General features: G+C 37.3%; 1 protein-coding gene across 2 annotated transcripts in view; it reads right to left on the reverse strand.

The window, feature by feature from the left end:
• The window catches only part of THADA (THADA armadillo repeat containing), a 169,685-nt gene that overhangs the window by 134,834 nt on the left and 9,830 nt on the right, over positions 1–25,021 (reverse strand). Inside the window, exons 13-22 of one of the 2 annotated variants that reach the window (XM_075707613.1) lie at positions 24,274–24,396; positions 23,218–23,341; positions 21,640–21,788; positions 20,557–20,767; positions 19,094–19,229; positions 18,602–18,738; positions 18,017–18,175; positions 16,660–16,817; positions 10,264–10,373; positions 2,245–2,377 (exon numbers count right to left, since the gene is read on the reverse strand). In XM_075707613.1, the coding sequence (XP_075563728.1) occupies positions 2,245–2,377; positions 10,264–10,373; positions 16,660–16,817; positions 18,017–18,175; positions 18,602–18,738; positions 19,094–19,229; positions 20,557–20,767; positions 21,640–21,788; positions 23,218–23,341; positions 24,274–24,396 (1,440 nt within the window). Of the gene's footprint in view, positions 1–2,244; positions 2,378–10,263; positions 10,374–16,659; positions 16,818–18,016; positions 18,176–18,601; positions 18,739–19,089; positions 19,230–20,556; positions 20,768–21,639; positions 21,789–23,067; positions 23,076–23,217; positions 23,342–24,273; positions 24,397–25,021 lie in introns of those variants that run through there. The other variant, XM_075707614.1, reaches the window with a different exon arrangement.

The raw sequence follows: 25,021 nt of genomic DNA on the forward strand, positions 1-25,021 counted from the left end.
GCATCAGTTCAAACAAGATATTTAATAGTACTTTACATCACATAAGAACAACCAAATGATCAACTGCAAGCCAAATGAAGTATAGAGGTTAGGCAGAAACCCAGAAGTAGTCACTGTCAGTTTATCAGTCCCTTTAATGATGGCAGAAACAGAGAGGGAAGGGGGGAAAAAAGTATTCATGAAGTATAAAAAAAAGAGAAGAATGAACTGAAGACTAAAATTTCATACCCTAAAAATGTTAGAGCTGTAACTAGTATTTTCCCACCATTTCCTCACCCACTAATTGAAGCTGCACCTTTGTACTATTAGGTAATAATATTTCTATTTTAAATAGGTAATTTAAAATTTTCATAACCTTAAAATATTATCATTAAAACAGATGTGTTTTAGTAAAACAAGAATAAATGTCACAGGAAGCAGATGGCAAAGAGACCACACTAAGTCTCAATTTTATGCATTAATAAAATAACCTCAGTATAGTACTGTTAGGATATGCATTAGAACTTGTGCTCTTATTATCTAAATGCAACATGCTATTTAAGGCTTAATTAATTTTACTGAGTGCTACGGGCACATTCAGAACTACTGCCAAAGAACACTATCGCCTCTCTTTACAATAAAATTACAGTTTGAAAATAGATTATTTCAGACTAATCCCAATGTTCATTTCAAATCTCCTCATTAATTGACTAGACTAACTTCGTACTCTTCCAGAGCTGTCAAAATAGAGGCATTTGGCCTGTTTATCCAAACAGCTATGGCACAGCGCAAGCATTGCCATATGGACTCAGTAACGTAGGCCAACTGCAGACTACACACGTTTTCTGCAACAGGATACCATTGGGTCCACCTGGTCCTTACATTAGACAGTGTAACTTTTTACATGAAAAATTGATTAAAACATGTTTATTTTTTCACATTCTCAGGAGTAACACTAGTTAGTGCCCACTGGATTCAAACGCTGTGGTCTGAGTGGGGAAACCAGAAGACATGAAATCACCAAATTCATTTTGCAGACAACTTACAGATACAAAAGGGAAAGATCTTCAACTGCTGAAATTGAAAAGTATCTCTAAAACCAATGCCCTACTGATCTGATCTCTGCTGCCTAGCACACACGCATCTAGTGAAGCCAGGAGCAGGCTGTGACTGACATAAGAAAGGTCAGACAGAAGCAGGCTGCCTCAACTTTCTCAGGGCAAACTCGGAGTGGAAAACAAGCAAGATGAATTACTCTGGCAGGGAGTGCTTGCTCCCAGCAGTCCCTCAGATTCTTGGAACGTGCTTGAGACTGTACTTCAGCAAGTGGAGAAAGTTACAAATCACGTAGTTAATCTTGGACTCCTGTCTTAGAAAACTGGTTGAAAATTAAAATGATAGAGGTTAATTTAGGGGAAAGCAATCACGGCTGCTTTAAGGAGCAAAGGAATGGGAACAGGTTAAGCGTAATTTGCAGGACCAACTCTGCAGTGACTGACCCCACAAGGATGCAAATGACCTGCTGCATACTACTTCGAGGCACTCAGCAGGAGGTGGTACTTCGACCAGAGACAAAACACTGCCAGCCAGCCGATCAGCCGTCAGTTCTGAACTTGGCAGAAGCTGGAGGCTGGGATGGGTGAAGCTGATGGTAACACGGGGATCGGGAAGACTGCAGGAGCATGGCCCCACGCTCACGGATGCAAGTCTTCAGTAACCTACTCATTCATTGCACTCAAGACTGTCAGTCAACACCAGTTAGTGCGACCCTATTACTTGATCCTGCTTTATTACTGTTGAGTGGACTTCCCAAGTTCTTTGTAGTATTTTCTAGACCAGCATTTCACAATTCTATGATGGTCTGTTCACATTTTACCACCCTCCCACTTCACATGGAAGAAGCACAGAGTTACATGGTTCACAGAGCCTTATTTAATCTGTGACTTAATTTATGAATTTGCCAGGATTATTACAGTGGCCACACAGAGCCTAAGGTGTCTTTTGAAATACTATTCAAATCTAACTCAAGCCAAAAATCTCAGGACTCAATAGACCTGCAGTGCTAAACAGCACCAAACATGGTTGAATTACATGTGGCTTCTTAGTTGCACAAAGGCAATCAAAGTCTGTATAAAAAAAAAGTAACTGTTTGACCAAAAGGGGTTGAAGTAAGAAAAATAAATAAATCTCTAAGTGTATTCACCAGAAAGGACATTAGGGAAAAAAAAAAAGAATTAAGTCGGAGGTAATAACGCTAGTTGGTACCTGTATGTAGAATGGAATTCCTGCACTACGTCTGGTTGCACATAGTGTAGATGAAGGATCACAAGATTTGATTTCTTCCAACACACAGCTTAGCCACTGCTCTGGCATCTTGCACAGACTCTCACTGTTACATCTACATGAAACAAATATATAAGAAACTAGGACAGAGTCAAAGAAAGTGTTTAGTGACCTTAAGAAATATTTCTTACTATATGTGAACATCTCCAAGCATATACGCAGATTTTTTTTCAGAAATAAGACAGAAATTAAAAAAGGAATTGTACATTTTTCCAATGTTAGTACAAATTATATTAACCCTACTTATTAAGTGCCACTAGGAAAAGATATTTCACTGAACAGAAAACAGGATTCTGTGATTCAGCACTGCAACTCTTCTCTTCTGCCAAGAACTATTATTCTGTTCTGGAGAAGAAAACAAAGACATATGCACATCAGTCACTGTGTAGGAAGTGACACTTCACAAATTCGTATCTTTGTTGTCACACAGTAGCTGATGCGTGACCCTTACATTAACTAACACATACAATTATGTTTATAACCATACAAAACAGAACTGAAGCCCCTCACAGTAAGTACATATTATGTAAATACCCCTGCAAACCTCAGAGCAGTAGAAGGAATGAAAAACAAGACATACTGCTCTTTTTAAAATCAAACTTTTGGTAAAGCACCTAAATTGCTCTCCTATCATCAAATACTCCTCCTCTACAGTTATAAAACTCGGGTTTGCCTGAAAGCAAAGGACTTCCAAGGACAAGGAGAACTCAAGTCTACTTCAACTGCTGGTGCTGATCAGTTCAATGAAATGTACCGTATTCAGTGTGCAAGACCAGCTCATTAATCTTAGGTCAATGTTCCAAAAGGATCATTCATTATTACGAAAATTTCTAGTAATGGGACGTTGTTATTAAAACCTGTCACACTGATTTGACACGTGATTCAGAGTAGAAGAAAGAATTAATCACTGTGGGCAATACAACTGCAATTATCTCAACCATGCAGGACTTGCCTTACCTAAAAATATAAACTAAATGAATCAAATTCCTGATTAAGTATTGAGACCTTATAGTAAGACTATAACCAAGTTTTCTACCTTGGTGACTGAAATAAAGAATTTAAAAGAAAAGCTAGAAGGCAGCAGGTACTGATGTGAAAGCCAAAATCCAAGGGAAGGTCTACATCTACTCTCTCCTTCTTTACCTTCCTCCTATTAAAGCAAGAATTTAGATAGGCTGAAAACTTGATACTGAACAACAAATGAGGCTTTAATCTGTAGTGAAACCCTCCTTTTCTTCTTTTACAAAAACCCCAGAAAATTAGTAATGCAGAAAACAGAGGTCACAGGAAGTGCCAGACAGGTCAGCAGAAGACACAGCAGACTTCTTACTCTTCAGTAATTCCTTTAGGATTTCCACCACAGGTTTCCTACACTGCTGACAGGCCTTCTCCCCATTTTTTAAGGGCAGCACCTCTTCAAAACAGCAGCCAGCGTGCAAACCATCAGTCCAGAACACATGAGAAACATGGCTTCACAAGGGGTATGTCACCTCATACAACAGCATAAAAGAAAGGCACTTCCTGCCTCAAGCCTGTGACAGAAGCAATCAAATTAACCTGGAAACTAACAGCGAGTTCTCTTTTCTTTGACTTTTCTCTTCTGTTGCTGATAATTAGCTTCCCCTGCTTACTTTCAGGATGCGTTCCTTTGCTCGCTTTTGGGTACCCAAGGAGGATGCAATTCTAGGGTAGAGACCATGCCAGACTTCTCATGGATCTCCTCCACAGGTCTCTGCTGCTAGATTCTACTTGGCAGTTCTCTTCATCCACGTCAACACGTACTGCAAAAGCTACTACCTCTGATCACGTCTGTGGCTGCTCTTACCTCCCTAGCTAAGCAGAATTTAAATGTCTTAGTTTAGTCATGCAAAGAACAGTGCTCATCTCTCTTCAGTATGTTATCTTAGTATTAAAACAAACAACCCACAAGACGTATTCACTTATGCTGTGGTGCAGAAGAACACAAAGTAAAGCATTAAGGAAATATTTAAAAATTGCTACGTAGCATACTGAGTATTTTATTCTTAAGTAAACTGAGGGGGTTTTCCCCTTTCAGAAGTAGTAGAAAGAGGAGAAATACACCGAAATCCAATAAACTTCAGACCCCCTTAAAACTGTATTGCTTTGATCTTGCCACAAGTAATTCTACCTTGTTCAGTCACCCACAAAGGCACTTTTTTTTTTTTTTAAAAAAAAGGTGAAAGAGTTATTGCTTTAAAGTTGGAAACATTAGAGACTATTGACATTGCAATAGAGATGACTACTCCCTTAAACTTGGCAGCTCCATCTCCTTATGGTCTGGCAAGAAGAATATTGTCTTAAGAAGCAGGTGGCCCTAAATTTTAAGAATAATGAAGCTTTACAATGTAAAAATGGTGGTCTCAAGCTCAAATGTCATTTTCCAGAATGACATCGTAATTGTTTTTACCAGATCAAACAAATAGTGTTGATAATTAAAATATAACAGAGTAACTTGATACACAAATTACTTAAGATGCAGTACAGTAAGTGTTTTTCCACAAACTTCTGGCTGTCCGTCTGCCGGTGATAACAATTTCATACATGCCCAGAACCCTTTCTGTGGTCAGTATTAATGAGTACAAAAAGCCTGGCAATCCAACGTTAAAGCTAAACCCCTCTCCCTAAATCATATAGCTGTATTTTCTCATATCCAAAATTAATGGTGTGTTAAGAACAAAGGGTCAATCTTGGATTTGGCCTTCCTGGATGTCAGTGGTTTGTGGCATAAACTTCACATGACCAGAAGCATTTTCTACGTGGGTATATCCAGAATTCAGTGTTTCTAATCGCTGTAATCAGTCCCTATCTGGGGAAAAAAAGGGATTTTCTTTCACCGTAAAAATGGTGAAAGAATAAAATAAAATAAAATAATAAAAAACTTCAATAGACCTGTAGTATTATTCTTTTTCAGTAATGTGATTCCTATTCTTTATAAAGCCAGTTTCCATACTGCCCCTGACACTTCTCAAAACAAATAAGGAGACGAGTCTTTAGCCTCAGAAACACATTACTATTCAAGGTATAAGTCACCCTAGAAAATGTCTACTTTTAAATAACAACTCCTCTGAAACCACGAAGTCCTTCCATTTGCATCCTCCTTTTCATAGCATCTGCTCTAAATGAAGCAAAATTTTCCATGCTTTCAGAAAGGTGCTGTTTTGAGGTTTCTCTAGCAGTAAAGCAGAGCAGAGAAAACCCTGGGTGGCCCAAAAATTTCAGAAAGACAATATCATTATCCCCATCTCTCTCTTTCACCAAGCAGGGAAAGAAATGGGGGGGGGAAATATGAACAGAGTTAAAAATTGACATGTCTTCAAACTGAGCAGTGCCTTAACATTGTATCTTGTACTTCATTATATACTGTACTTCCCAACCCTACAAACATCACAATACATAAGAAGTTTTTTTTCCCCCCAGCTTATTTCTCTCCATTTGAGACTCTTTTCTTTACATCTGTGATTACACTTTTGCTGAAAAGTTAGTGACAATTCTAGTACACTTCACTAGAAAGTCCATTGATGATTTTTAGATTTTACAAGTAGTCTTCCTAGCAGACCGTAGGGGCCTGGGAAGGCAAAGAGTTACAGTCACGTCAGAGCAACAAAATAAGTCAGAAGCAGAGTTTACTGCAAAGGATTAGGAGGGTCTACTCCCCGTTCCCCAACAGAAATATTACAGAAGATCAGACACTGACTAGGTACAGATGAATAAATTCCACTGATACTGGATTAAACGTTGGTAAAACCAAAGTAGGATTTTTCTTTATCATTACAGTTTTCCAGAAAACTGTATGATATGGTCCTAACTTCTTGCATATACATAAAATTGCATTCACTGAGTTTAATTTAAGCTCCTATTTGGACACTTAAAAATGTTCAAAACACATTATTCCTAAATAAACACATTGCGCTGTATGACATAACTCTTCCCAAACCTTCCCCTTGCATTCTGCAACTTTAGTGAAGCAAAGCACTACAGCCATAGCTATGCAACACCATGAGTTTGAGATTTCCAGAAATCTTTATGTTCTACTTGATCTCTCAGAAAAGCTGCACTAAATAAAATAAAACAGGCAAAACACCATTTGGGAAAGAAAAATTGTTTGGGTATTTATAAGGATTACAGGAGATTGAAGTGTAAAACAGATGCCCAGGGGCTTACAGGTACTTTCCCTAACCACTTTATCAGACCAAATAAGCATCTGTAATTTCTCAGGGCCTATGACAGGAAAATATTTTTTTAAAAAACATTGCTTGTTTCATTGATATGAACGTTGGTTGTTTTGTAACTGTATGGTTTTCTGAAGGTGCAGCCACAGACAATATTAAGCAGGCACGACAAAGGGAACATTACATCCCCAGAAGAATACGAACAGGGAAAAGGAAGAACGGTAACTTGCATACTTAGAGCAGACTCAGCAATTCACACCCAAATGTCAAGACAGAGATCGAATTTCACCAGGTTCATAAGAAATCTCTGTGGAGTAAAGATTTTTCTTTCACAACTAACCTAGACAGGTCTGAATACCATTGCTCTGTCTAGAAAGCAGTCTACTCTTGGTTCTTATAAAGACTGGTATTTAAGGGTTGTATAGCTAAAAGCGAGCTCAGATGGTAAATATTCCAGCATATAGTTTTACAAAAACGTTTGGCTATAAAAGTGAAGGACCATGTTCAACTGGAGTCTTTCATAAAAGTATGGGAAAGGGATTTGGCACAGTATTAGTGACAGATTTTTCAGTGGGTCTTAAAGACTGAATGAATTGAAGTGTCAAGGATGCTTCTGTAGGTCTTGAGTTCAATTCTGTTCAGCAAGGTATCATGTTTAAGCTGTACATTACTATAAGCTGCCCCAGACAAAGGCTTTCTCCTCTGGTATTTGTGGATGCAGCAGTAAATTAATATAGATTCTGGTACATGTGCTTCAAGACTGTCCGTGAGCCTGGCAGCTATGGACATATTTCTACTTGAAATACCTTAACTTTAAAAATACTAAGCAGTATGCATCATCAAAAAACTGTTTTGGAGAACTGTTAATTCAGAAGAGGAAAATTACTTAAATACAAGCACTTTTTTTTTTTTTTTTTTTTTGATGACATACATACTGCTTTATGTTTTAATAACTTCCAGAGAAGCAGAGTTCTCTTGAGCTTGGCTCTTCATTTTACAACATAATATAAAGGTGCTCTTAAAGTGGATTGTGCTCCATTAAATACAATGGCAGAAAAAAGGGGGAGGGAACAAACATACTAGGAACTTCTCTGAAGTTTGGGTAGATTTGCCCTACTCTATTTGCCTCAGCTTTTAAAAAGACATTTAAAAACTGAAAATCAAAGAAAAACAGCTAGTCTGCCATGTAGAGAGTCCGCTACAAACTGACAGCATGTTTTACATGTTTTTCCAGTATTTCCTGCTTTTTAGTTTGCCTTTCCTACAAAGTTTGTTCTAGATAGTCATGCATATTGACTGAGATCAGACTAGTGGGGCTGTACCTGTTCGGATCACCTCCTTTCTCCCCTCAAAAAGGCTGGTGGTAGTAAAAGGTCTTTTCTTTCTTTTTAAGCAGTACTACTCTGATGGTCAGACCCTCTTCAATCTGATGGAAGGAATAAATCCTTTGAAACTAAAGTAGGTCGTACAACTTTACCATGGAATTTTTCTTACATCAACACGTTTATATTCACATCCAACATCCTTCAATATTCAGCAATTGTTTCTATGCATTCTATACTGTTAACAGCTTACTTTATTTGGAATACTACATCAATTTAATGAACATTCAAAGAAATGCTGCCTGACATGAAAATACTAGCTACTGGCACAACACATTTTAATTTGTCACTGTATGTCTCAAAAGATGACCAGTACCTTAATGTGTTAATATTTTGTTATCCGAACTTATTTCTGCCTTTGGGAAAAAGCAAGTTTCGCATACAAAACTAAACTTTAGACAACGATACAGAAAAGCTTTAAGTTGTGATGTCAGAGGTCTGCAAGAGAAGCACTGAAAAGACTGAAGGATTTTGCTGTTGGAGTGGGGGTTGTTTTGTTTTTTTTTTTTTAAATTAAAAAAACCCACTATTGCAAGCACAGCATCCGATTCAGGAGACTAAAGGAAACAGTGCATAGTGTGCTAAAGTATCTATAAACAGCAGTCAGAAGTATGCAGCAGACAGCAGAACAATGTTTTACACTTGACTTGGAAAAATCAAAAGTATAAAATGTCTGCTCCATAGCCCATTCAAATTAGATTCACTAACTGATGTGACAGTATAACCACTTCTCTAGAAAGCTGCCCAGGTAAGTGGGAACACCTCAACTGTTATCCATGATAGTATGTTTCCAGTCACTCATCTTGGCAAGCTTTTCTCACTCACTGTAGGAGCTGCTCTCTCAATACTCACAGCACTGAAAATAGAAAAGATCTAGCCCAGCAGGGAAGTTAATAAGAAGCCAGCACAAAGGGTGCCACCAAGCGATCATCTGATACATCACCTTAAAACTTCCTGAACCAAGTTTTCATAGTATAGAAAAAGAACACAACATTTACACAGATGTCTATAATGTATACAGATAGGCAAAAAGATAAGGAAGAACACATCAGTTTCTTTTCTTCCTCTTTAAGTAAACAATCAAGTGTAAAGTAAGGTTGTGTGAGCTCTCAACAAGCTATTCAGACCAATTTAAAATGCTTCAGATTGCTAGCACATAAAAGGAAATAACGTACCTTCTATAGATACATCACCAACAAAACCATAGCTTATAGTTTAACATCTCACTGGCATACAGAATGAAGGCCATAATGTGTCAAATACCAATTTCTGTAGCAGTGCTGGTACCTATCTGCAGCTACCCCACCGACATCCCGCACCAGAGACCAGCCCCTCAGCTCTCTTGGGAAAACTGTCTGAGGGGACACACAGCGAACCTGGTCAGGCAGCTGGTCTGTACTAAAAACACCAAAAGCAGATTTACTTTTACTTTAAAAAAACAAAACAAAACAAAAAAAAGCCCACCCCAAAAAACAACGCCAACAAAACTATCCCTTCTTCCTTCCTCCAAACCACCCAAAATAAAGAACAAACAGATCAGTGCCTCAAACTGGCCCACTTGGGGCAAAAGGGGAACATCAGTTACTTAACCTGGCATTAGTGTGAAAATACATACACTTCAAATTCAAAGTCTGGCTGGTCTTTCCAAAAACTACATTAAAAAACGCCCATCAAAACCCACAAAGTCAATAGAGATTTTGATTTGTCTTATTAAAAACTGGATATGATAAAATGGCTATATATCACAAAGAAACATTACCAACACTTGAAATAGGTAACTAAGCATATAATGGAAATTCCAACGCTCTTGCCCAGACCTCAGGACAATTCTGCTCATTTACTTCTTCTAGGAAAGTATAAAGTTACAAGGGGAAAGAAAAAAAAAATTAAAAAGATTGCATATCACATCTTGGGATGCACTGCCAGGTAGTCTTCCAAATGTCAGAATACACAACTCAATGACAAGTAATAAAAGTTTCCAGGAAAACATCCTGTCTGAAACAAAAAGTCTGGCATTCATTTTCATAAAGGACTGGGGAAGGGGGGGTAGGGGGAAAGAATTCTACACTCCTGCTTTTCCCAAGAGCTTTTAAGAGCTGTTCAGCAAACTAATACGCCAGAAATGGAGAAAAATGCAGCAAGCATTAAATGTCTGTATCATCTTTCAATGCCTAAGCACCATCTCTAACCAGAAGTATCGCAGTCCAAGTCACAGACGTCATGTAACTAATGTCATAATCATGCCTACACCAAACTCAAATAAAATCCACATGAAATCAAGGATTGGCTTAAACGGCCAGTTTCAGGATCAATGCCACAGTTTGGTAAAACTATTATATTAAAAACATAACAAGTTGCCCATCTTCTACCTGGAAAGCATTTCCGTAAGTTGCACAAAGCCAGCATATGCCAATTCAAATGCACCCCTGTGCCTCGATTGCAGCAGATGATGTTTAAAGTAGTCTCCAATATTTTTAACCTACAAAGGAAAAAAAGAAAAAAAGCTATTTAAAATTTATATATAGACAATTCATTTATATGTGCAAGATACTTCTGCAGTTAAAAGCAGCAATCCTTCCCCTGGTTGGAAAGGCCACTGGCAAAAGCAAAAAGCAACTAGAAGTCCTATCATAAAAACCCACTTACTTTAAGGATAACAAATATTATACTCAATTTTTCAGGTTAAAGAGACAGTACTATGTCCTTAAAAAAAAGGCCAAAAAAAAAAAGGACATAAAATTAGCTATTTGTCCAAGAGGAACACACTCGGATTTTAAGAAAAGGAAGGGACAACCCTGTTTTTCAGAGGAAACAAATTTTGAATCCTTCTTGTTTGCCTTCACTCTTACCTAAAATCCCAAAGAAAATGCCTACTAAATCATAACAGCAGAAACAAACATCTACAAAAATATCTGAGAAAGATAAGAAATTCAAACCTCAAAAACTCTGCCAAAGGGAAGCAAATCTACCTTAGCTACTTTTAAGGTTCTAGGATTCTGCACAACTGCCTCTGACTACTAGAAACAATTTTAAAATAAAAAAGATGATGTATGTATGTAGTAATGACAGCTACATTTAAAAGTCTGAAAAAGCTAAATTCTGTAACTAAACTTTCACTGAATTTACTCTTTAGAGCTCTACCAGGATACCAAGTTTTTAGAGCCATTTAGAAGCTTACAATTCCACACAATCTTATTCTACAAAAAGATATGCTTTTTTATTTTTTCTCTACTTCTCTTCAACTTTCAAGGTCTAAATCAAACTTCCAATACAATTTGTTTAAAACACATAGCACATCCTTAATTCTATTATGCAAAATTTTCTTCAGGAATATTTCCTAAGAGTTCTTCAGCAAGAAGTTCTTCAAAGCTTTTATATAAAACCAAGCATAAAATCATGTCAAGTTTCTTATAAAATTCTGTTTATTCTGTTATTTTAAAATAACATACTTTAATAGTCTGATAATTAATTAAGATGTCCGAGAAGGTAATGTCATATCTAGCTATACCGTTTTCCACCCTGCTGTTAAGTAATTCATATTACCCAGGCAATGAGATTGCAATAATAGAAAAAAAAATTGGAGACTAAGTCTACTACTTATTTCCTGCAGCTAAAACCCACCTAATATGAAACAAACAATAACTGGAGATATTTGAGCTAAAACAGTTATTTCTCTGAGTGGATTTTAAGCTAGTTTATGTACCTACAGGGTTTCAGCTTTCTAGCCCAAAAGCAGGAGTAAGTGCCCTTTTTTCAGAAGGAATTGACCCACAGACAGACCAACTCTCCAGGTGTGTAAGCAAAACCAAACCAAGAAAACCATACACATGCAAATCAAATTACTGTCCTGTTCCACCACCACCCTTATGTTTTTAGAATAATTCATGTGGCTTTTTTTTTTTTTTGGGGGTGGGGGGGGGTGGGGTGGGGGGTCACATAACTTTCAACTTTACTGTTTATACTTCTGAGCTTTTTGCAACAGCCACGTTGACTAGAAGCTTACTTCAGCTTACTCTGATATATTAATTTCCACCTACAGGCTAGAGTTTGAAGAAAAAGCACTGCCATAACTCAGTTCTCGCAAGTGACAGAGGACTGATCCTGAGGCAAGTGTGTAAGTATGGATTCTTATCTAGCAGCATCATGCCATCCATGAGTGTCCAGCTTCCCTGTGTCATAAAATCAGTACTTCATATGTCAGGATGGAGAACAAGTTAAGGAATTCACATCCTCTACAACATCAGGAAGTTGCCCAGCCACTGTAAGAAAAGGCAACCCTACCAACTTTGCGTGCACAGCAAATAACACCCCAGTTCAAGTTGAAATATTCAAATATGGAGTGCAAATATCTTAAATACATTTGATCATCTTGGTCAAAAACCTACAGTATGACAGTTTAGTCTTACTAACACAACAATCAATGATTTACAGGCCCACACTTGCTGTTGAGACCAAGAATCTCAGTATTCAAGGTATAAATTCTGTACAAGAGATTCCAAAAGTGCTCTGAGAAGCAGTTGGTACATTTGTGCCTCCATATCTTATTTTCCTGGCAATAAGATTTCACTTAAGTAGGGTCCTACATTCTAGAGGGTATTTTTTTCAAACCATTGGCTTTAAACCCATAAAGGACTGCAGAAGCATCTCACAGTTAGAAACAACTAGTAGCCAATGAAGTATTACCAACCATACTGAACTCCAGAGGAGATAGACTGATTACATTAAGAACGGGGGAGACATCGTTTTTTTGGTGCGTCTGGGGTTTTTGTTTGTTGGTTTGTTTTAAATTGTTCCTTGAAGAGAACAAACTCCAAAGCAGCAATGGGAGCCATACTTTTGCACTGGTGGCACAAAAAAAGTAACAAGTAATGTAACAGAATCAGAAGAGAGTATTTCAGTTGGAAGGGACCTACAACAATCACCTAGTCCAATTGGTCCACCTAGACCAATTCAGGGCTGACCAAAAGTTAAAGCATGTTAAGGGCATTGTCCAAATGCCTCTTAAACACTGACAGGCCTGGGGCATCGACCACCTCTCTAGCAAGCCCGTTCCAGTGTTTGATCAGCCTCTTGGTAAAGAAATGCTTCTTAAAGTTCAAACCTCCCCTGGTGCAGCTTTGAACCATTCCCACTTGTCCTATCACTGGATACCTGGGAGAAGAGCCCAGGACCTCCCTCCCTCAGGAAGCTGTAGAGAGCAACGTGGTTGCCCCTAAGCCTCCTTTTCTCCAAGCTAGACAAGCCCAAAGTCCTTAACCACTCCTCACAGGACATTCCTCCCAGCCCTTTCACCAGTTTGTTGCCCTCCTCTGGACGTATTCAAGGACCTTACCGAGGGTTGTCAGTACTTAAAAGTCTTCTGTGTACTTCAACATTCCACTGAAAGGGCTCCGATAAGCTCTCTTTGACTATGGCGTTAACACAAGCAGAACCCCTGGCACTGGGACAGTATTAAGTCTTTACGTCTGCTGCCTGTTTCTTTTCACTTTGGTACACAGTTCTGGCAAGCTTATCTCCCAAAATCGTCTTAAAACTTCACACGCGAGATAAACAGGAGTTTGAGGAAGAGCTCAAAGTTCCTCCAGGCTTGGAGCATTGTCTCATGATTTGCAGGTCATATGACAAAATCAACACACAGTCTTCATTAGGTATTATTTTGTTGATTACATGGTGGTTACTAGGCCATAATACTGTTTGTATTGATTGTCTTAACAGGCAAAGCTTTGAGCCCGCCATCTCTGGACTTTAAGGGTCAGATGGAAAATGAAAGGTAGAATATGTATTTGAATAGAGATTTCTCCAGATATACTAGCCACTAGACAGTCTATTTTTAAAGGCAAATCAGCCATTGCAAAATGGCTTAGGCTTTGCAGACTGCCAATTCAAATGCAGTATTTTGAGACTCCTCTATACACACATCTCCAGACCAAGGAGCTGAAGATGTTATAGTCAGTGTGCACAGCAGCATTCAAATGCCATGCAAACCCAATCTCTTAGTCAAAAGAGAAGGAAAGAGCAAATTTGATACTATCCCAACTTCTAGTAAGAAAAAAAAGTATCAAACAAGAGCTGTCTCTCTGCCAACTTCTCCTACACAGGAACACACAACAACCGCCAGCATTAAAAGCTACAAAGAGGAATCAAGAATTAGGGCCACAAGTACCTGGCTAACACCACTGCCTACCAAGAAGCACAGTTCTGCTGTGCCATTTCTTAATGTGGACCAGCACCAAAAGGCATTGCCTTTCCATTTGCATGCTCAATTAAAAAAGAGGGCAAAAATTGAACGACAATGTGCAAATTCAACAGTATGATACTTTGTGTGAATAAATAGCAACAATAACACCGAACCCATAAGGTACAATTTAACACAGTTACTGACCTAGGCATGAAGCAAGGTAAAAAACGAGGAAGGCTTTGCAACAGGATGACACAGAATGGCCAAGTGGTGCTACCAGATTTTTCTCAACAATTACTTGGCCCTGACTCAAGGTAATATGATCAAGGTTTCTCTTGAGTTTTCTTCCTGTGTATTCTTAAATCTCTTTTAATACTTACAGAATAAAGAAAGAGAATGGGCAACTTTAAGGGAAAGCTCTACATGCGTAAGATACGAAAATCCAATTCTCTTATTTCTCAACACTGAAAAGTGTTTAATAAAAGTCTGAAGCCACAGCAGTTCTGGTATTGACATTTCTAGTCATTTATGATGAAATCCCCTTTTTCTTTTCTTTTTTTCCACAATAGCGTAATGCCAGTTATAAAAAGTGCAAACAAAATGCCCATGTTTTTTCCTATAATATTTGTTGTACATTCAGTCAAATTGTATTTCCTTGTGTATTTCCATACAAGCCTGAGGAAAATCAGGACTTCAAATTGACTTCTCATCAATCAGCATTCTTCAAATTAGAACACAGACATTCTGTTTTACAGGAAGACATCAGCAGCATAAAGAATCTAATAAGGCATCTATAGGAAAATATGATACATTGCTTAATAACAAAGCATTTCTAAAAGGGCAACTACTAATATCTGCTTTCTAAATAAAGATAGAGATGCTACAGTTAGAGCTGACTCATTCTAAAATACCAACTCCTTTTGACTTGGAGCAGATTAAGGAACGTAATGGTGGAAATGCGTATCTGTTCTCTCATCTACCCTCCAGACCTCTGCAACAATATAAGCACAGCTGTTAACCAGATGAAAACGTGAAGGCTAGAGACAATGCAAGGATAAAGATACTAACACTATTTCCATGGTACCACAACATTAGATAACATAAGAAATAAGATCTGCAGTACATTATACAATTATTTATTTTATGATTGAAAGTTCTAACTCTTAAGGAAAAACTAAATAAATATTTTCTGTTGGAAACAAAAACAGGTTAAAAAGTAGTATGCCTTGCATATTTCAATCTTCCATGTAGAGGCTGGTTTTGTTGAAACCATATGGAAATGAAAAGGTCATCAATTAAAAACAGAAATTTAATAAACACAAAATATTTCCCAAATAAATGCCTGTGGTAATCTAATTTCTTGTAAACACCACACTCAACATTCTACAAGAGACCCAGATGGCATATTAACATTTCTGATCTCTTAAATCAAAAAAATTGGAGGAAAAAAGAGAGTCGCATTACATCCAAATTATTCATAATTCAGCATCCTATGTAGGACAAGACTAGGACTAGTCAGCATGTTTGACTTGCAGTATTGATTATGAAGTTCAATTTGCAATGAAGCTGGTGAAGGGTCTGGAGCACCGGTCTTATGAGGAGCGGCTGAGGGAACTGGGATTGTTTAGCCTGGAGAAGAGGAGGCTGAGGGGAGACCTTATCGCTCTCTACAACTACCTGAAAGGAGGTAGTAGTGAGGTGGGTGTTGGGCTCTTCTCCCAAGTAACAAGTGACAGGACGAAAAGAAATGTGCTCAAGCTGCACCAGGGGAGGTTTAGATTGGATATTAGGAAAAATTTCTTCACAGAAAGGCTGGTCAAGCATTGGAGCAGGCTGCCCAGAGAGATGGTGGAGTCACCATCCCTGGAAGTGTTCAAAAAACGGGTAGACGTGGCATTTTGGGGCATGGTTTAGTAGGCATGGTGGTGCTGGGTTGATGGTTGGACTGATGATCTTCGAGGTCCTTTCCAATCTTAATGATTCCTAGTTTTTACTTTGATTAAAAATCTAGCCACCAAGCCAGGAAACACAAAATTGCTACTCTACCCTTAACTGGTTGTGATGGACTTGGTAGTGTTAGGTTAATGGGTGGACTGGATGATCTTAAAGGTCTTTTCCAACCTAAACAATTCTATGATTCTATCATTAATGAAGAACTTTAAGTAAAATCCCAACATCTAGAGTTCAAAATGAAACAAAACACACTTTGAATATGTCAGTTTAGAAGATTTTTAGCAACTCTATTAATGCCTAATATATACTAATACATACATAGAGAGGCACATTGATACCCCTGAACGCAGCATACATCTCATAAGTCAATACAATTAGAATGAATATGCCTTGAGTTCGTTAGCTATGTATAACTTCTTCTATTACTACGATAGTTACACCTTCTGAACACCACTTTATCAAAAAGTAGACTGTTAACCAAGTATAATAAAACAAGAAAACCATGAGAACGTGGCAATAAAAAAAAAAAAATACTTATCCTATAGAGAATGTAGATTTAAGAAAAAAGTTTTCAGAAAACTGCCTTCCCATCCCGTCAGAAAGTGAAGGTTTTATAATAACAAGACTTCCCTACCTGTTCTACAGTAATCAGCCCATCTGAAGGTTCAGATGCAGCCTGCGAAGGCAAAAGTTTACACAGTGTCCCTAAGAGCAGAGATACTTCCTTCATGCTTCTCCAGCAACATACAAGAACCATTTGGGCTGTGACATCACATGTTTGTCTTTCTTTACCTTAAAAATAAAAATCAAGAAATGTAATAGCGTAACTCAAGGTTCTCAGAGACAGACTTAAAATTTAAATGTTATTTAGCCTGATCTTCTTACAAAACACAATTAACTATGGGAGGGGGGGGGGGCGAATCTAAACTTTTTAACCCAAAAGGTAATTCGGTTCTGCTGACCCTAATTACTTCCACTCCTGCACGCTCACTCTACTTTATTCCGCTTGGAAAATGCGGTCGTATACCATTTCACCAGGAAACTTCTATTTTAAAGAGTAGAGGTCTTTTGGTCACAATTCGTATTCACCTGCACACTGAACTACACAAACACCTACAACTTTGTATCCAGGCTGCAACAAACTCCATGTCAATCGTCAATCCATCACTCACTGTATGTTACTTGTTTTTTAACCGAGGTGCCCCCATAGGAAGGGGCCTGGCAAAGGCATAAATTTTTTAATGCAACAGCCCCATCTGGTGGCCACTGTGCCACCTTAACATATTTACAGACTTCTTGTCATGAAAGAAAACGTATGGCCCAACCAAAACTATTTTAAACACAGGAAAAAAACACATGAGGAAAGAAAGTTCAAATATTTAAGACTTAAAAAGCTTGCATAAACTACTAAACTTAAAAATGTACACATATTCTATAAATTTATGCTAGTATACGCTAAATATGCCAAAGTTTACAGTTTCTTTATCCCTGTAAGGCTCAACTTCGTAGCTGCTATTCATTAAAGTAGGCAAATACTATCCAACATTTTACCACGGGAATCTTTCACACAGAAGCTTCTGCTTATGTAATTTCATGCAATAAGTTTTATTGCATGAATATATTCCCCACTAGTCTTGTGTACACTGGGGAGGGAAATCACACTAACACCTTTCAACAAGAAACGCATTAAAAGCGTTGCTTGACAGAAAAGGTGTTAAAGATTACCTGGCCAGTGCAGTTAAGGCAATGGAGTCTAGGCTGATATCAAAACATCTCATTTTCACTTGTGCTCTAAGTGAGATTAACCACAATCTTCTAGAAATACAGTGAATTAGTCTTTAAAACCATACCCATGAATAACTAGCTTCTGACAGATTTATTGAAGAAGTGAAACATACGGAGCAAGTAACTTCCAATTTTGATCACCCACGTAAAATGCCTGCTCTATAAAGACTATCTTGATTTAATTACTAATACAGCATTGGATTTACCTCTCATTTCTGTGCAAATATTTTCCATTGGCCTGTGGTCAGCCAGCTTTTCAGACTCCACTTTGCAGTGTTCTTTCAAAATTTTTGCTTGCATAAAATAATCATTCGTGTCCTGTGGTTGTATCTCATGCAGAATCATCTGCAGACGACTTGCACTTTCTACACATTAAACGAGAGGAATATTTAAGATAGTTTTGGTTTTTACTTCCAGTTCTTTATACAAATGTAATTAATTTTGGATATGTTAAGTACAGAAGAAAGCTATTAGCAGTAAAAAAACAAATATAAAACTATGGTGATTAGGAGGATTAAGGAAGAAAGAAAACTGGACTTTACAGTCATCTGTTTTGAAACAGATACAACACCACAATCTGCAAATGTGTTTTTGTTTTTTTTTTTTTAGTGCAGAAGTCACGACAACCTCTATCAGAAGTTAAAAGAGTGGCTTAAGATTATGACATAAAATGAGAAATTGAAAGGGAGGGGTACTAGCTCTAGTTCTGAATCACTGTAAGACAGAAAGAACTTCAGGAGCTCCAGATTTTAACAGAATTCTTTTAGGGTTTTGTTTATTTGTTTGTTTACCTGAATCACTGTCCATTGGAATAAGACCCTCTGGTGATGAGCTCTGCACTACTGGTGATACCACAGCAGAGAGTTTGTATGACATCAGAATCAGCCTGGCCACCATTTCCTTCCATTCAGCTACCAATGTCAAGTTACTTAAAAAAAAAAAACAAACAAAAAAACACCCACAAACAAAAGACAAGCAACATGGATTAAAAATAATTTTATATTTAAAAGAAAGAACTGAAATGAGAAACAATTCCACAACAGTATTTATGAAAACTATAAATAGGGTACAGTTTGAAAAGTCTTAAGACTGAGTTTAACACATACAAAGGAAGTATCCAACAGCTAGCTAAACAGTGCAGCAGCCAGTAAGAGTTCTGAAAGCCGCAGGTACTGGATTTCATTACAAATAACACCGTATGCTTTCATGTTCTCCTGAGCAGCTCTTCCACTGTGCTTAAATACGGAGTTACGACTTACTATTTAGCAGTATGTATTACTTACTTAAAAGGTAATTGCTGCAAAGCCCCAGTTATACAATGCACTCTCCCATACATTGGGAACGATGCTGCTGCTTGAAGCAGAGACTTCTTAGCTTGAAATATTTCCTCTTCAACATTCACCAACAAAAGCTTGAGAACTAAAATTTTAAAAAGTACAGATTTGCATTATACCTACATACATATGTTGTATTTTCTAAGAAACAAATCTGCTTTAAAGAAATAGGAACAAAGCCTGTTTACACAACAATTCAATGGAAAATGCACAGCAATTTCCTTCTTCACACCTTTCACTCTTCTGTCATTTAAATAAAAGTTATTGTTGATTTTCAGTTACCTGAACTCCAGAAGTATTTGTTATAGTCAATTTAGTCTGTCTATCCGAATCAAACAGCAGCTGTGAAAAGCACAGCCCTGATCCTATACTCAGGGACAATCCCACAGCTCATGATGAAGTCAAAAGAAGTTACCCACCACATACTGAAAGTCAGACTTCACCCTTAGAGCCAGGTTAATACAACAAACCGTTCAGCACAATATTAAAGATTGGAAGTTTACAGTTAAATATTTAGATCTTATATTAGCCACTAAAGAACCCACCCAATTTTCAAGGATACATGTGCCTGGTTTATTTATATTTATACCATGCGGCATCTCAGTGTCAGAATCAGAATAAATCAGAGACCCAAATAATGAACTACATCTCTGTAACAATGAGACATGAGGTTACCCATGCATTTGCTTCATTTATGGCAGGCACAACCATGTCTCAAAATCATGATTTCACTGCATATGAAGAAAGTATTAATAGGCATCTGTAGAGAAGCCAATAATGGCACAAAAAAGTATACAATAGTGAGTTTACTACAAATTACATCCAATGCTTTATTACAAATAATGAATTTTAAGACTTTAGTTTTATTGCAAATAACAAAAGGTAGAGGAAGTCTGTTTTAGAGCCTCTCAGCTTTCATCCAGAGGCACTAAACCAAAGAAAAATATTCCACATGTGAACAAAGCCTAATTAGTGCAGAAATGTATGTGCAGGACTGCAAACCACTCAGAAAAATGGTTCCAAGTGAACAGAGCTCCAAGGGGCATTGCTGCAAATATCAAGCACTGGAACACGACACAGACCAACTAGAGGAAGCAGAGGTTCCTTTCCCATACTTCATGTGCGCAGCTTTATCAGGCTAGCTACCAGGGCCTCAATGTCACTTTCCCTCTGATCAAAATAACAATGAAAGCCATCTTCTAAGAATATTCAATAGCCTCAACATGAACAGGACTAGATTAAGATCTTACTAAGGCACGTGGCTTCTTAGCAGCAAAACAAAATATACTTAAACTCCTGTCAGAAATAAGCATCTCTTACTCATTATGCCTCCTACCAAAAGCCTTAAGGAAAAGGAGCAAGGTTTCAGATAAATATAAAAAACACAGGGGTTCACTTCCCCAAAAGCTTACCTGCTAAAGTGTTCTTCTCCACTGTACTTAATGAAGTGTTTTCATCCAGCTGGGGGTTATGCTCAACCCATTTTCCTAAACAAATTTGCTGTAATCCTTTATGATGTACTAAGAAGTTCAACAAATATGAAGCAGTGACACAATCATATGGCTTGGTACTTGTGCTAAGATCCATTGCTGCTTGGAACAGGAGATCTAAATTTTCAGAATCCTGCAAAAAACCCAAACTGCTCATTTTATTGAGCTTCCATATTGATTTAATCAAGCTACTTAGCACCCTGGAATCTAAGAACCTGCTTTTCAGTAAGTTTGCAGTAAGGTACCTATTTCTTAAGAAACTTATTTTGTACACTGATCACCTTACATTCAAAACATTCATGTGTATGTATTTAGCAAAGATACAATTACATACACACCGAGGATGGGGACAGTAATTTATAAAGTAGTATTCAAACATGCTGCACTTCACAGGAGGATGGTTTTGGTTTGGGTTTTGTTTTGGTTTGGGTTTTGTTTTGTTTTGTTTTGTTTTTTCAAAATACTGTGTTTTATCTGCTAACAGACATTACAGAGAAGCATAGTTTATCAGGAAACAACATTTGTTCACCAGTACTTACGAATTTAAAAGTAACCTTTTATGAAGTAATAAATGGAAAAATCAGTAGAGTCAAATCAAAGAAGACAATCAGATAATGAAATCTGAGACCAATCAGAAAGGAAAAGAAACACAGAACTGAATTTCTTAAAATACAAGAGTAACCAAGTCAAAATGCCTCAAGCATTTACAAAGGGAAGTCACAGCTAAGCAAGGAGCTTGCATTAACTATATCTTTGATAGTTCATAGACATACTCAATGAACATCCCAAACTCCCTCATCCATTAGTGAAACAAGCCTCCTTAGGTAAGGGCAGAAGCTGTGTTAAAATATATAGGGGATGCTGGCAATGAACACTACTTCAGGCGACTTGGACCGACTTCTAATTTTCAGGAATTACACTTTGTACCTAACCCAAGTAGCTGGTATAATATGGAACATTCACCTTTCACGCAATTACTCCCTTTAACTATTTTTAATTACATACCTGTAAATTAAATGCAACATCACGTAGTTTCATCAAAAGCCCAAATGCCAGGACTTTTACTTCCTCAAAAGTACTGGCAAAACACTGGATCAAAGTTTGGACACGAGTAGAATCAATCTCCTCATCCAACTGAAAAACTTGTGCCTGGCCTGTTCAAAGAAATCAATGTCTTACATAGTTTTGCTATAATTCTTTCCAGAATAAGCCCTGTATTCACATTTTGCTTAGCTATACTAAAAGAAGCATTAAAATAAAACTAGCTAGAACATTATTTTAGTATTACTTATGTCTCTTAATATGTCTTAAAATGCCATGTTCACTGTGGAAAAAGGTCACCATATCCAAAAAACAACTCTCAGTAGTACAGAAAGTAACTTATAGCCAAAAACAGAATCCCATTTATTCACATTAAATTCAGCACTGAAAATAACCTTCATTTTAGCTTTGCTTAAATTTTTTTTTTCCTGGAAGTATGCATTATTAGAAAATAATTCCTCTCAAAAAAGGTTTAAAATTTCAGTGTGTTTTGGGGTTTGTTTTTTGGGGTTCTTTTTGTCACAGAAATAATCCCTTAAAATGGAAGCCACTACAATTTTTTTGCTTTTAATTTAAAGGAGTCATGACTTCTGGCGACTGACCTAATGCTGTAAAGAAGCCAGAAATTTTAAGATATAAGCAAGTGCAACACATTCCAGCACAGAACACAATAGCAGCTAAATCTTCTTTATAGAAGTAATGTCAAGCCTCTGAAATCCTAAAGCTGCTATTATAAACAATTCTCAAGACAACCTTCTATTAAAAAAACAGCAGCAACAACATACCACAAACTCATAATAACAAAATTAACGTGTTCATGACTTACCAGGGGTTTTGAGAAAAGATCTACTAAGAAGGCATTTTTTCTTCCCTCTCAAAAGCAACTTTTATTTTACATGTCTCATTTCTTTTTTTTAAAAAAAAAAAGTTACAGTTTAAGACTGAAAACATACTTTTATGTTGGCCATATGATCCAGAGACAACATTTAGCAAGACCTTTAATACTCCAAGGCTCTAATACTTCTTGAATTGGGGTTGTCAGAATATTTTGAAGTAAATTTAAAACAACAGCAGCACACCATAAACTGTCCAATTAAATTGTTCCTTATTTAGTGTAATAGTAGCATGAGTATATGTAAGCCTTTTCAATCAAGAGTTTTTACAGTCTCAACATTTTAAATTGCATATTATCAAGATGTTAGAACAGGAAAAGGGGGTAAAGTTATCAAATATATTGGATCTTGCCAAAAGTGTTCTTCATAGTAACAAAAATTAATTGAAAAACCTTGCCAAAAATCAGGCCATGCAAGAAAATCCCAATTTATATAAGATCTTCACCAGGCCATAAATATTCGCATTTACTGCAATATCCCATTTTCCAATAGAACTGACTATCCTTCCTTCAGGTAAAATCAAATTGACACAGGAAATGCTACAGAAATTAAGGACTAAGAATACCGTTTGACAGAAATTGACTAGCTGGCATAAAAGAATCTTCTTCAATACCTCCTATTCCTACAGCCTATAAATTAGGTTTCTTACCTTTTGGAACAGAAAATATTTCTGCTACTGATCCTAAAATAGTTAGTGCAGAAAATCTGGTTGGGTGTGATGAACCGGGAAACAGTACCTCAAAAAGTCTGTCACATACAGATGACATGAAATCCTAAAAATCATAAGAAAAATTTTAAGACAGTTTACTTGCTGCCCTACAAACAAAAGTCTAAAGAAACTCAATTCAGGACATGCTGCTTTACACGTTACCCAAAAAATTATGACCTTCCAGCTAATTTTGGAAGAATGGGCGGCCTACATTTGTAGTACTGACAAATTTCTTGTTTCCTAGAGTACAGTGAAGCCTGGACAATCATTTGGGTTTTTTTTTTAAAGTTTCCCTTACCTACTCCCACAAAAAGATGGCCATTGTATCAAAACCTTGAAAATCAGTTGAACAAGAAAACCAGAACTCAAGACAAGAAACAGTTTAACACAAAAAAACTGATTATGTGAGCGTTCAAGTAGGAAAAAAGGACAAATACAAAAGAATTCTTCATACAGAAGTCTTTGCCCTGCAGCTCTGTCATTCATTCTCTCACTGATCATCCTGGAGAGCTAGAAAAAGGCTGAAGCTCAACAGATCTCTATTTCAAGCCCAAATAACACACATCATTTAGAACTTGCTACTCAACTGCCAGCAGCTGACAGGACATTTACCTGAAAATTTTAGCTTGGACTGGGGGTGCATCTTCAGTCATCCCTGACTTACTGCTGTTTCAGTTCACATCACAGAGTAATCCCTCAGAAAATAACTTTTATTGCTCTTGGACAAAATTAACCTTAAAGATACCCTCCAAATACTAATGGGCACTCAGTTCATGAGACAACAGTACGTTAGTCAAAATTAACTTGCATAAGTGCATACAGAGTGGACAAGGTCCTCAGCACTGTTTTGCTTTACAAGTTTCTTCTTTCTGCACTGCACTATTTCCTAATACAGACACAGCCTAAGTTAGCCGGAGGCACGCTCAAGAACAATGAACTATCTTTCAGAAATGTTATCCCACCTCTTGTATCTGTATGTCTAGCGGTCTAACTTACTTTATATTGCTGCAAAATCCCCAAAGGATGCCTTTTAGTTGAGTTTTCAAGTAACTCTTGCTTGTTTTTATTTTGCTCCAATTTATAAAGCACCTGGGAACTTTCTTGTATCCTACAAAATAACTTTCAAAACAAAAGCAAAATATAAGTAAGGCAAGAATCATTGACAGTTAAATAAGGGAAAGGGAGATTTTCAACTTATTTTCCAGATCATATTGCTTGTAATTTTTAAAAAGTTTGCATACAGTATACCACAGAACAGATCCTCTTCACTCCAAAACCAAGTTTTTTTGCTCTCCACCTCTCTTATGACCAACCTTTTTCCCCTCCCTCTGCACCTCCAACGCTTTCTTCCATCTTCCTCCTTAAATTCATGCCCAGTCTTCTCTTCCCACCCCCCCGTTTTCTGTGGAACATATGTTCCTCTATAAAAAAAGCTCAATTAATGCATATAATTTTTATAGCTTCAGTGTCTCTTACAGAGTTTGACTCACCTCAGGATTGCTTCCCCCAGCTCTTTTATTACCCACTAGTATTATTTCCTTTCTTATTACACTCCCTCTAACACAATTTTTCCATCTCTCATTCCTCAGTCTGCACAAGAATGGAAAGAGATGGACTTCTCTTTTGCTTCTGCCAAACCTATTCCCTCATTTTTCCCGTCTCTAATTAATTAATTTCTCCTTCCACACTGCTTTCTTTTGCCATTAACATCTTCCAAAACGTTCTTTATACATACATGGTTTCC

The sequence above is a fragment of the Pelecanus crispus genome, chromosome 3 (assembly GCF_030463565.1).
Source record: "Pelecanus crispus isolate bPelCri1 chromosome 3, bPelCri1.pri, whole genome shotgun sequence".
NCBI classification, from domain to species: domain Eukaryota; kingdom Metazoa; phylum Chordata; class Aves; order Pelecaniformes; family Pelecanidae; genus Pelecanus; species Pelecanus crispus.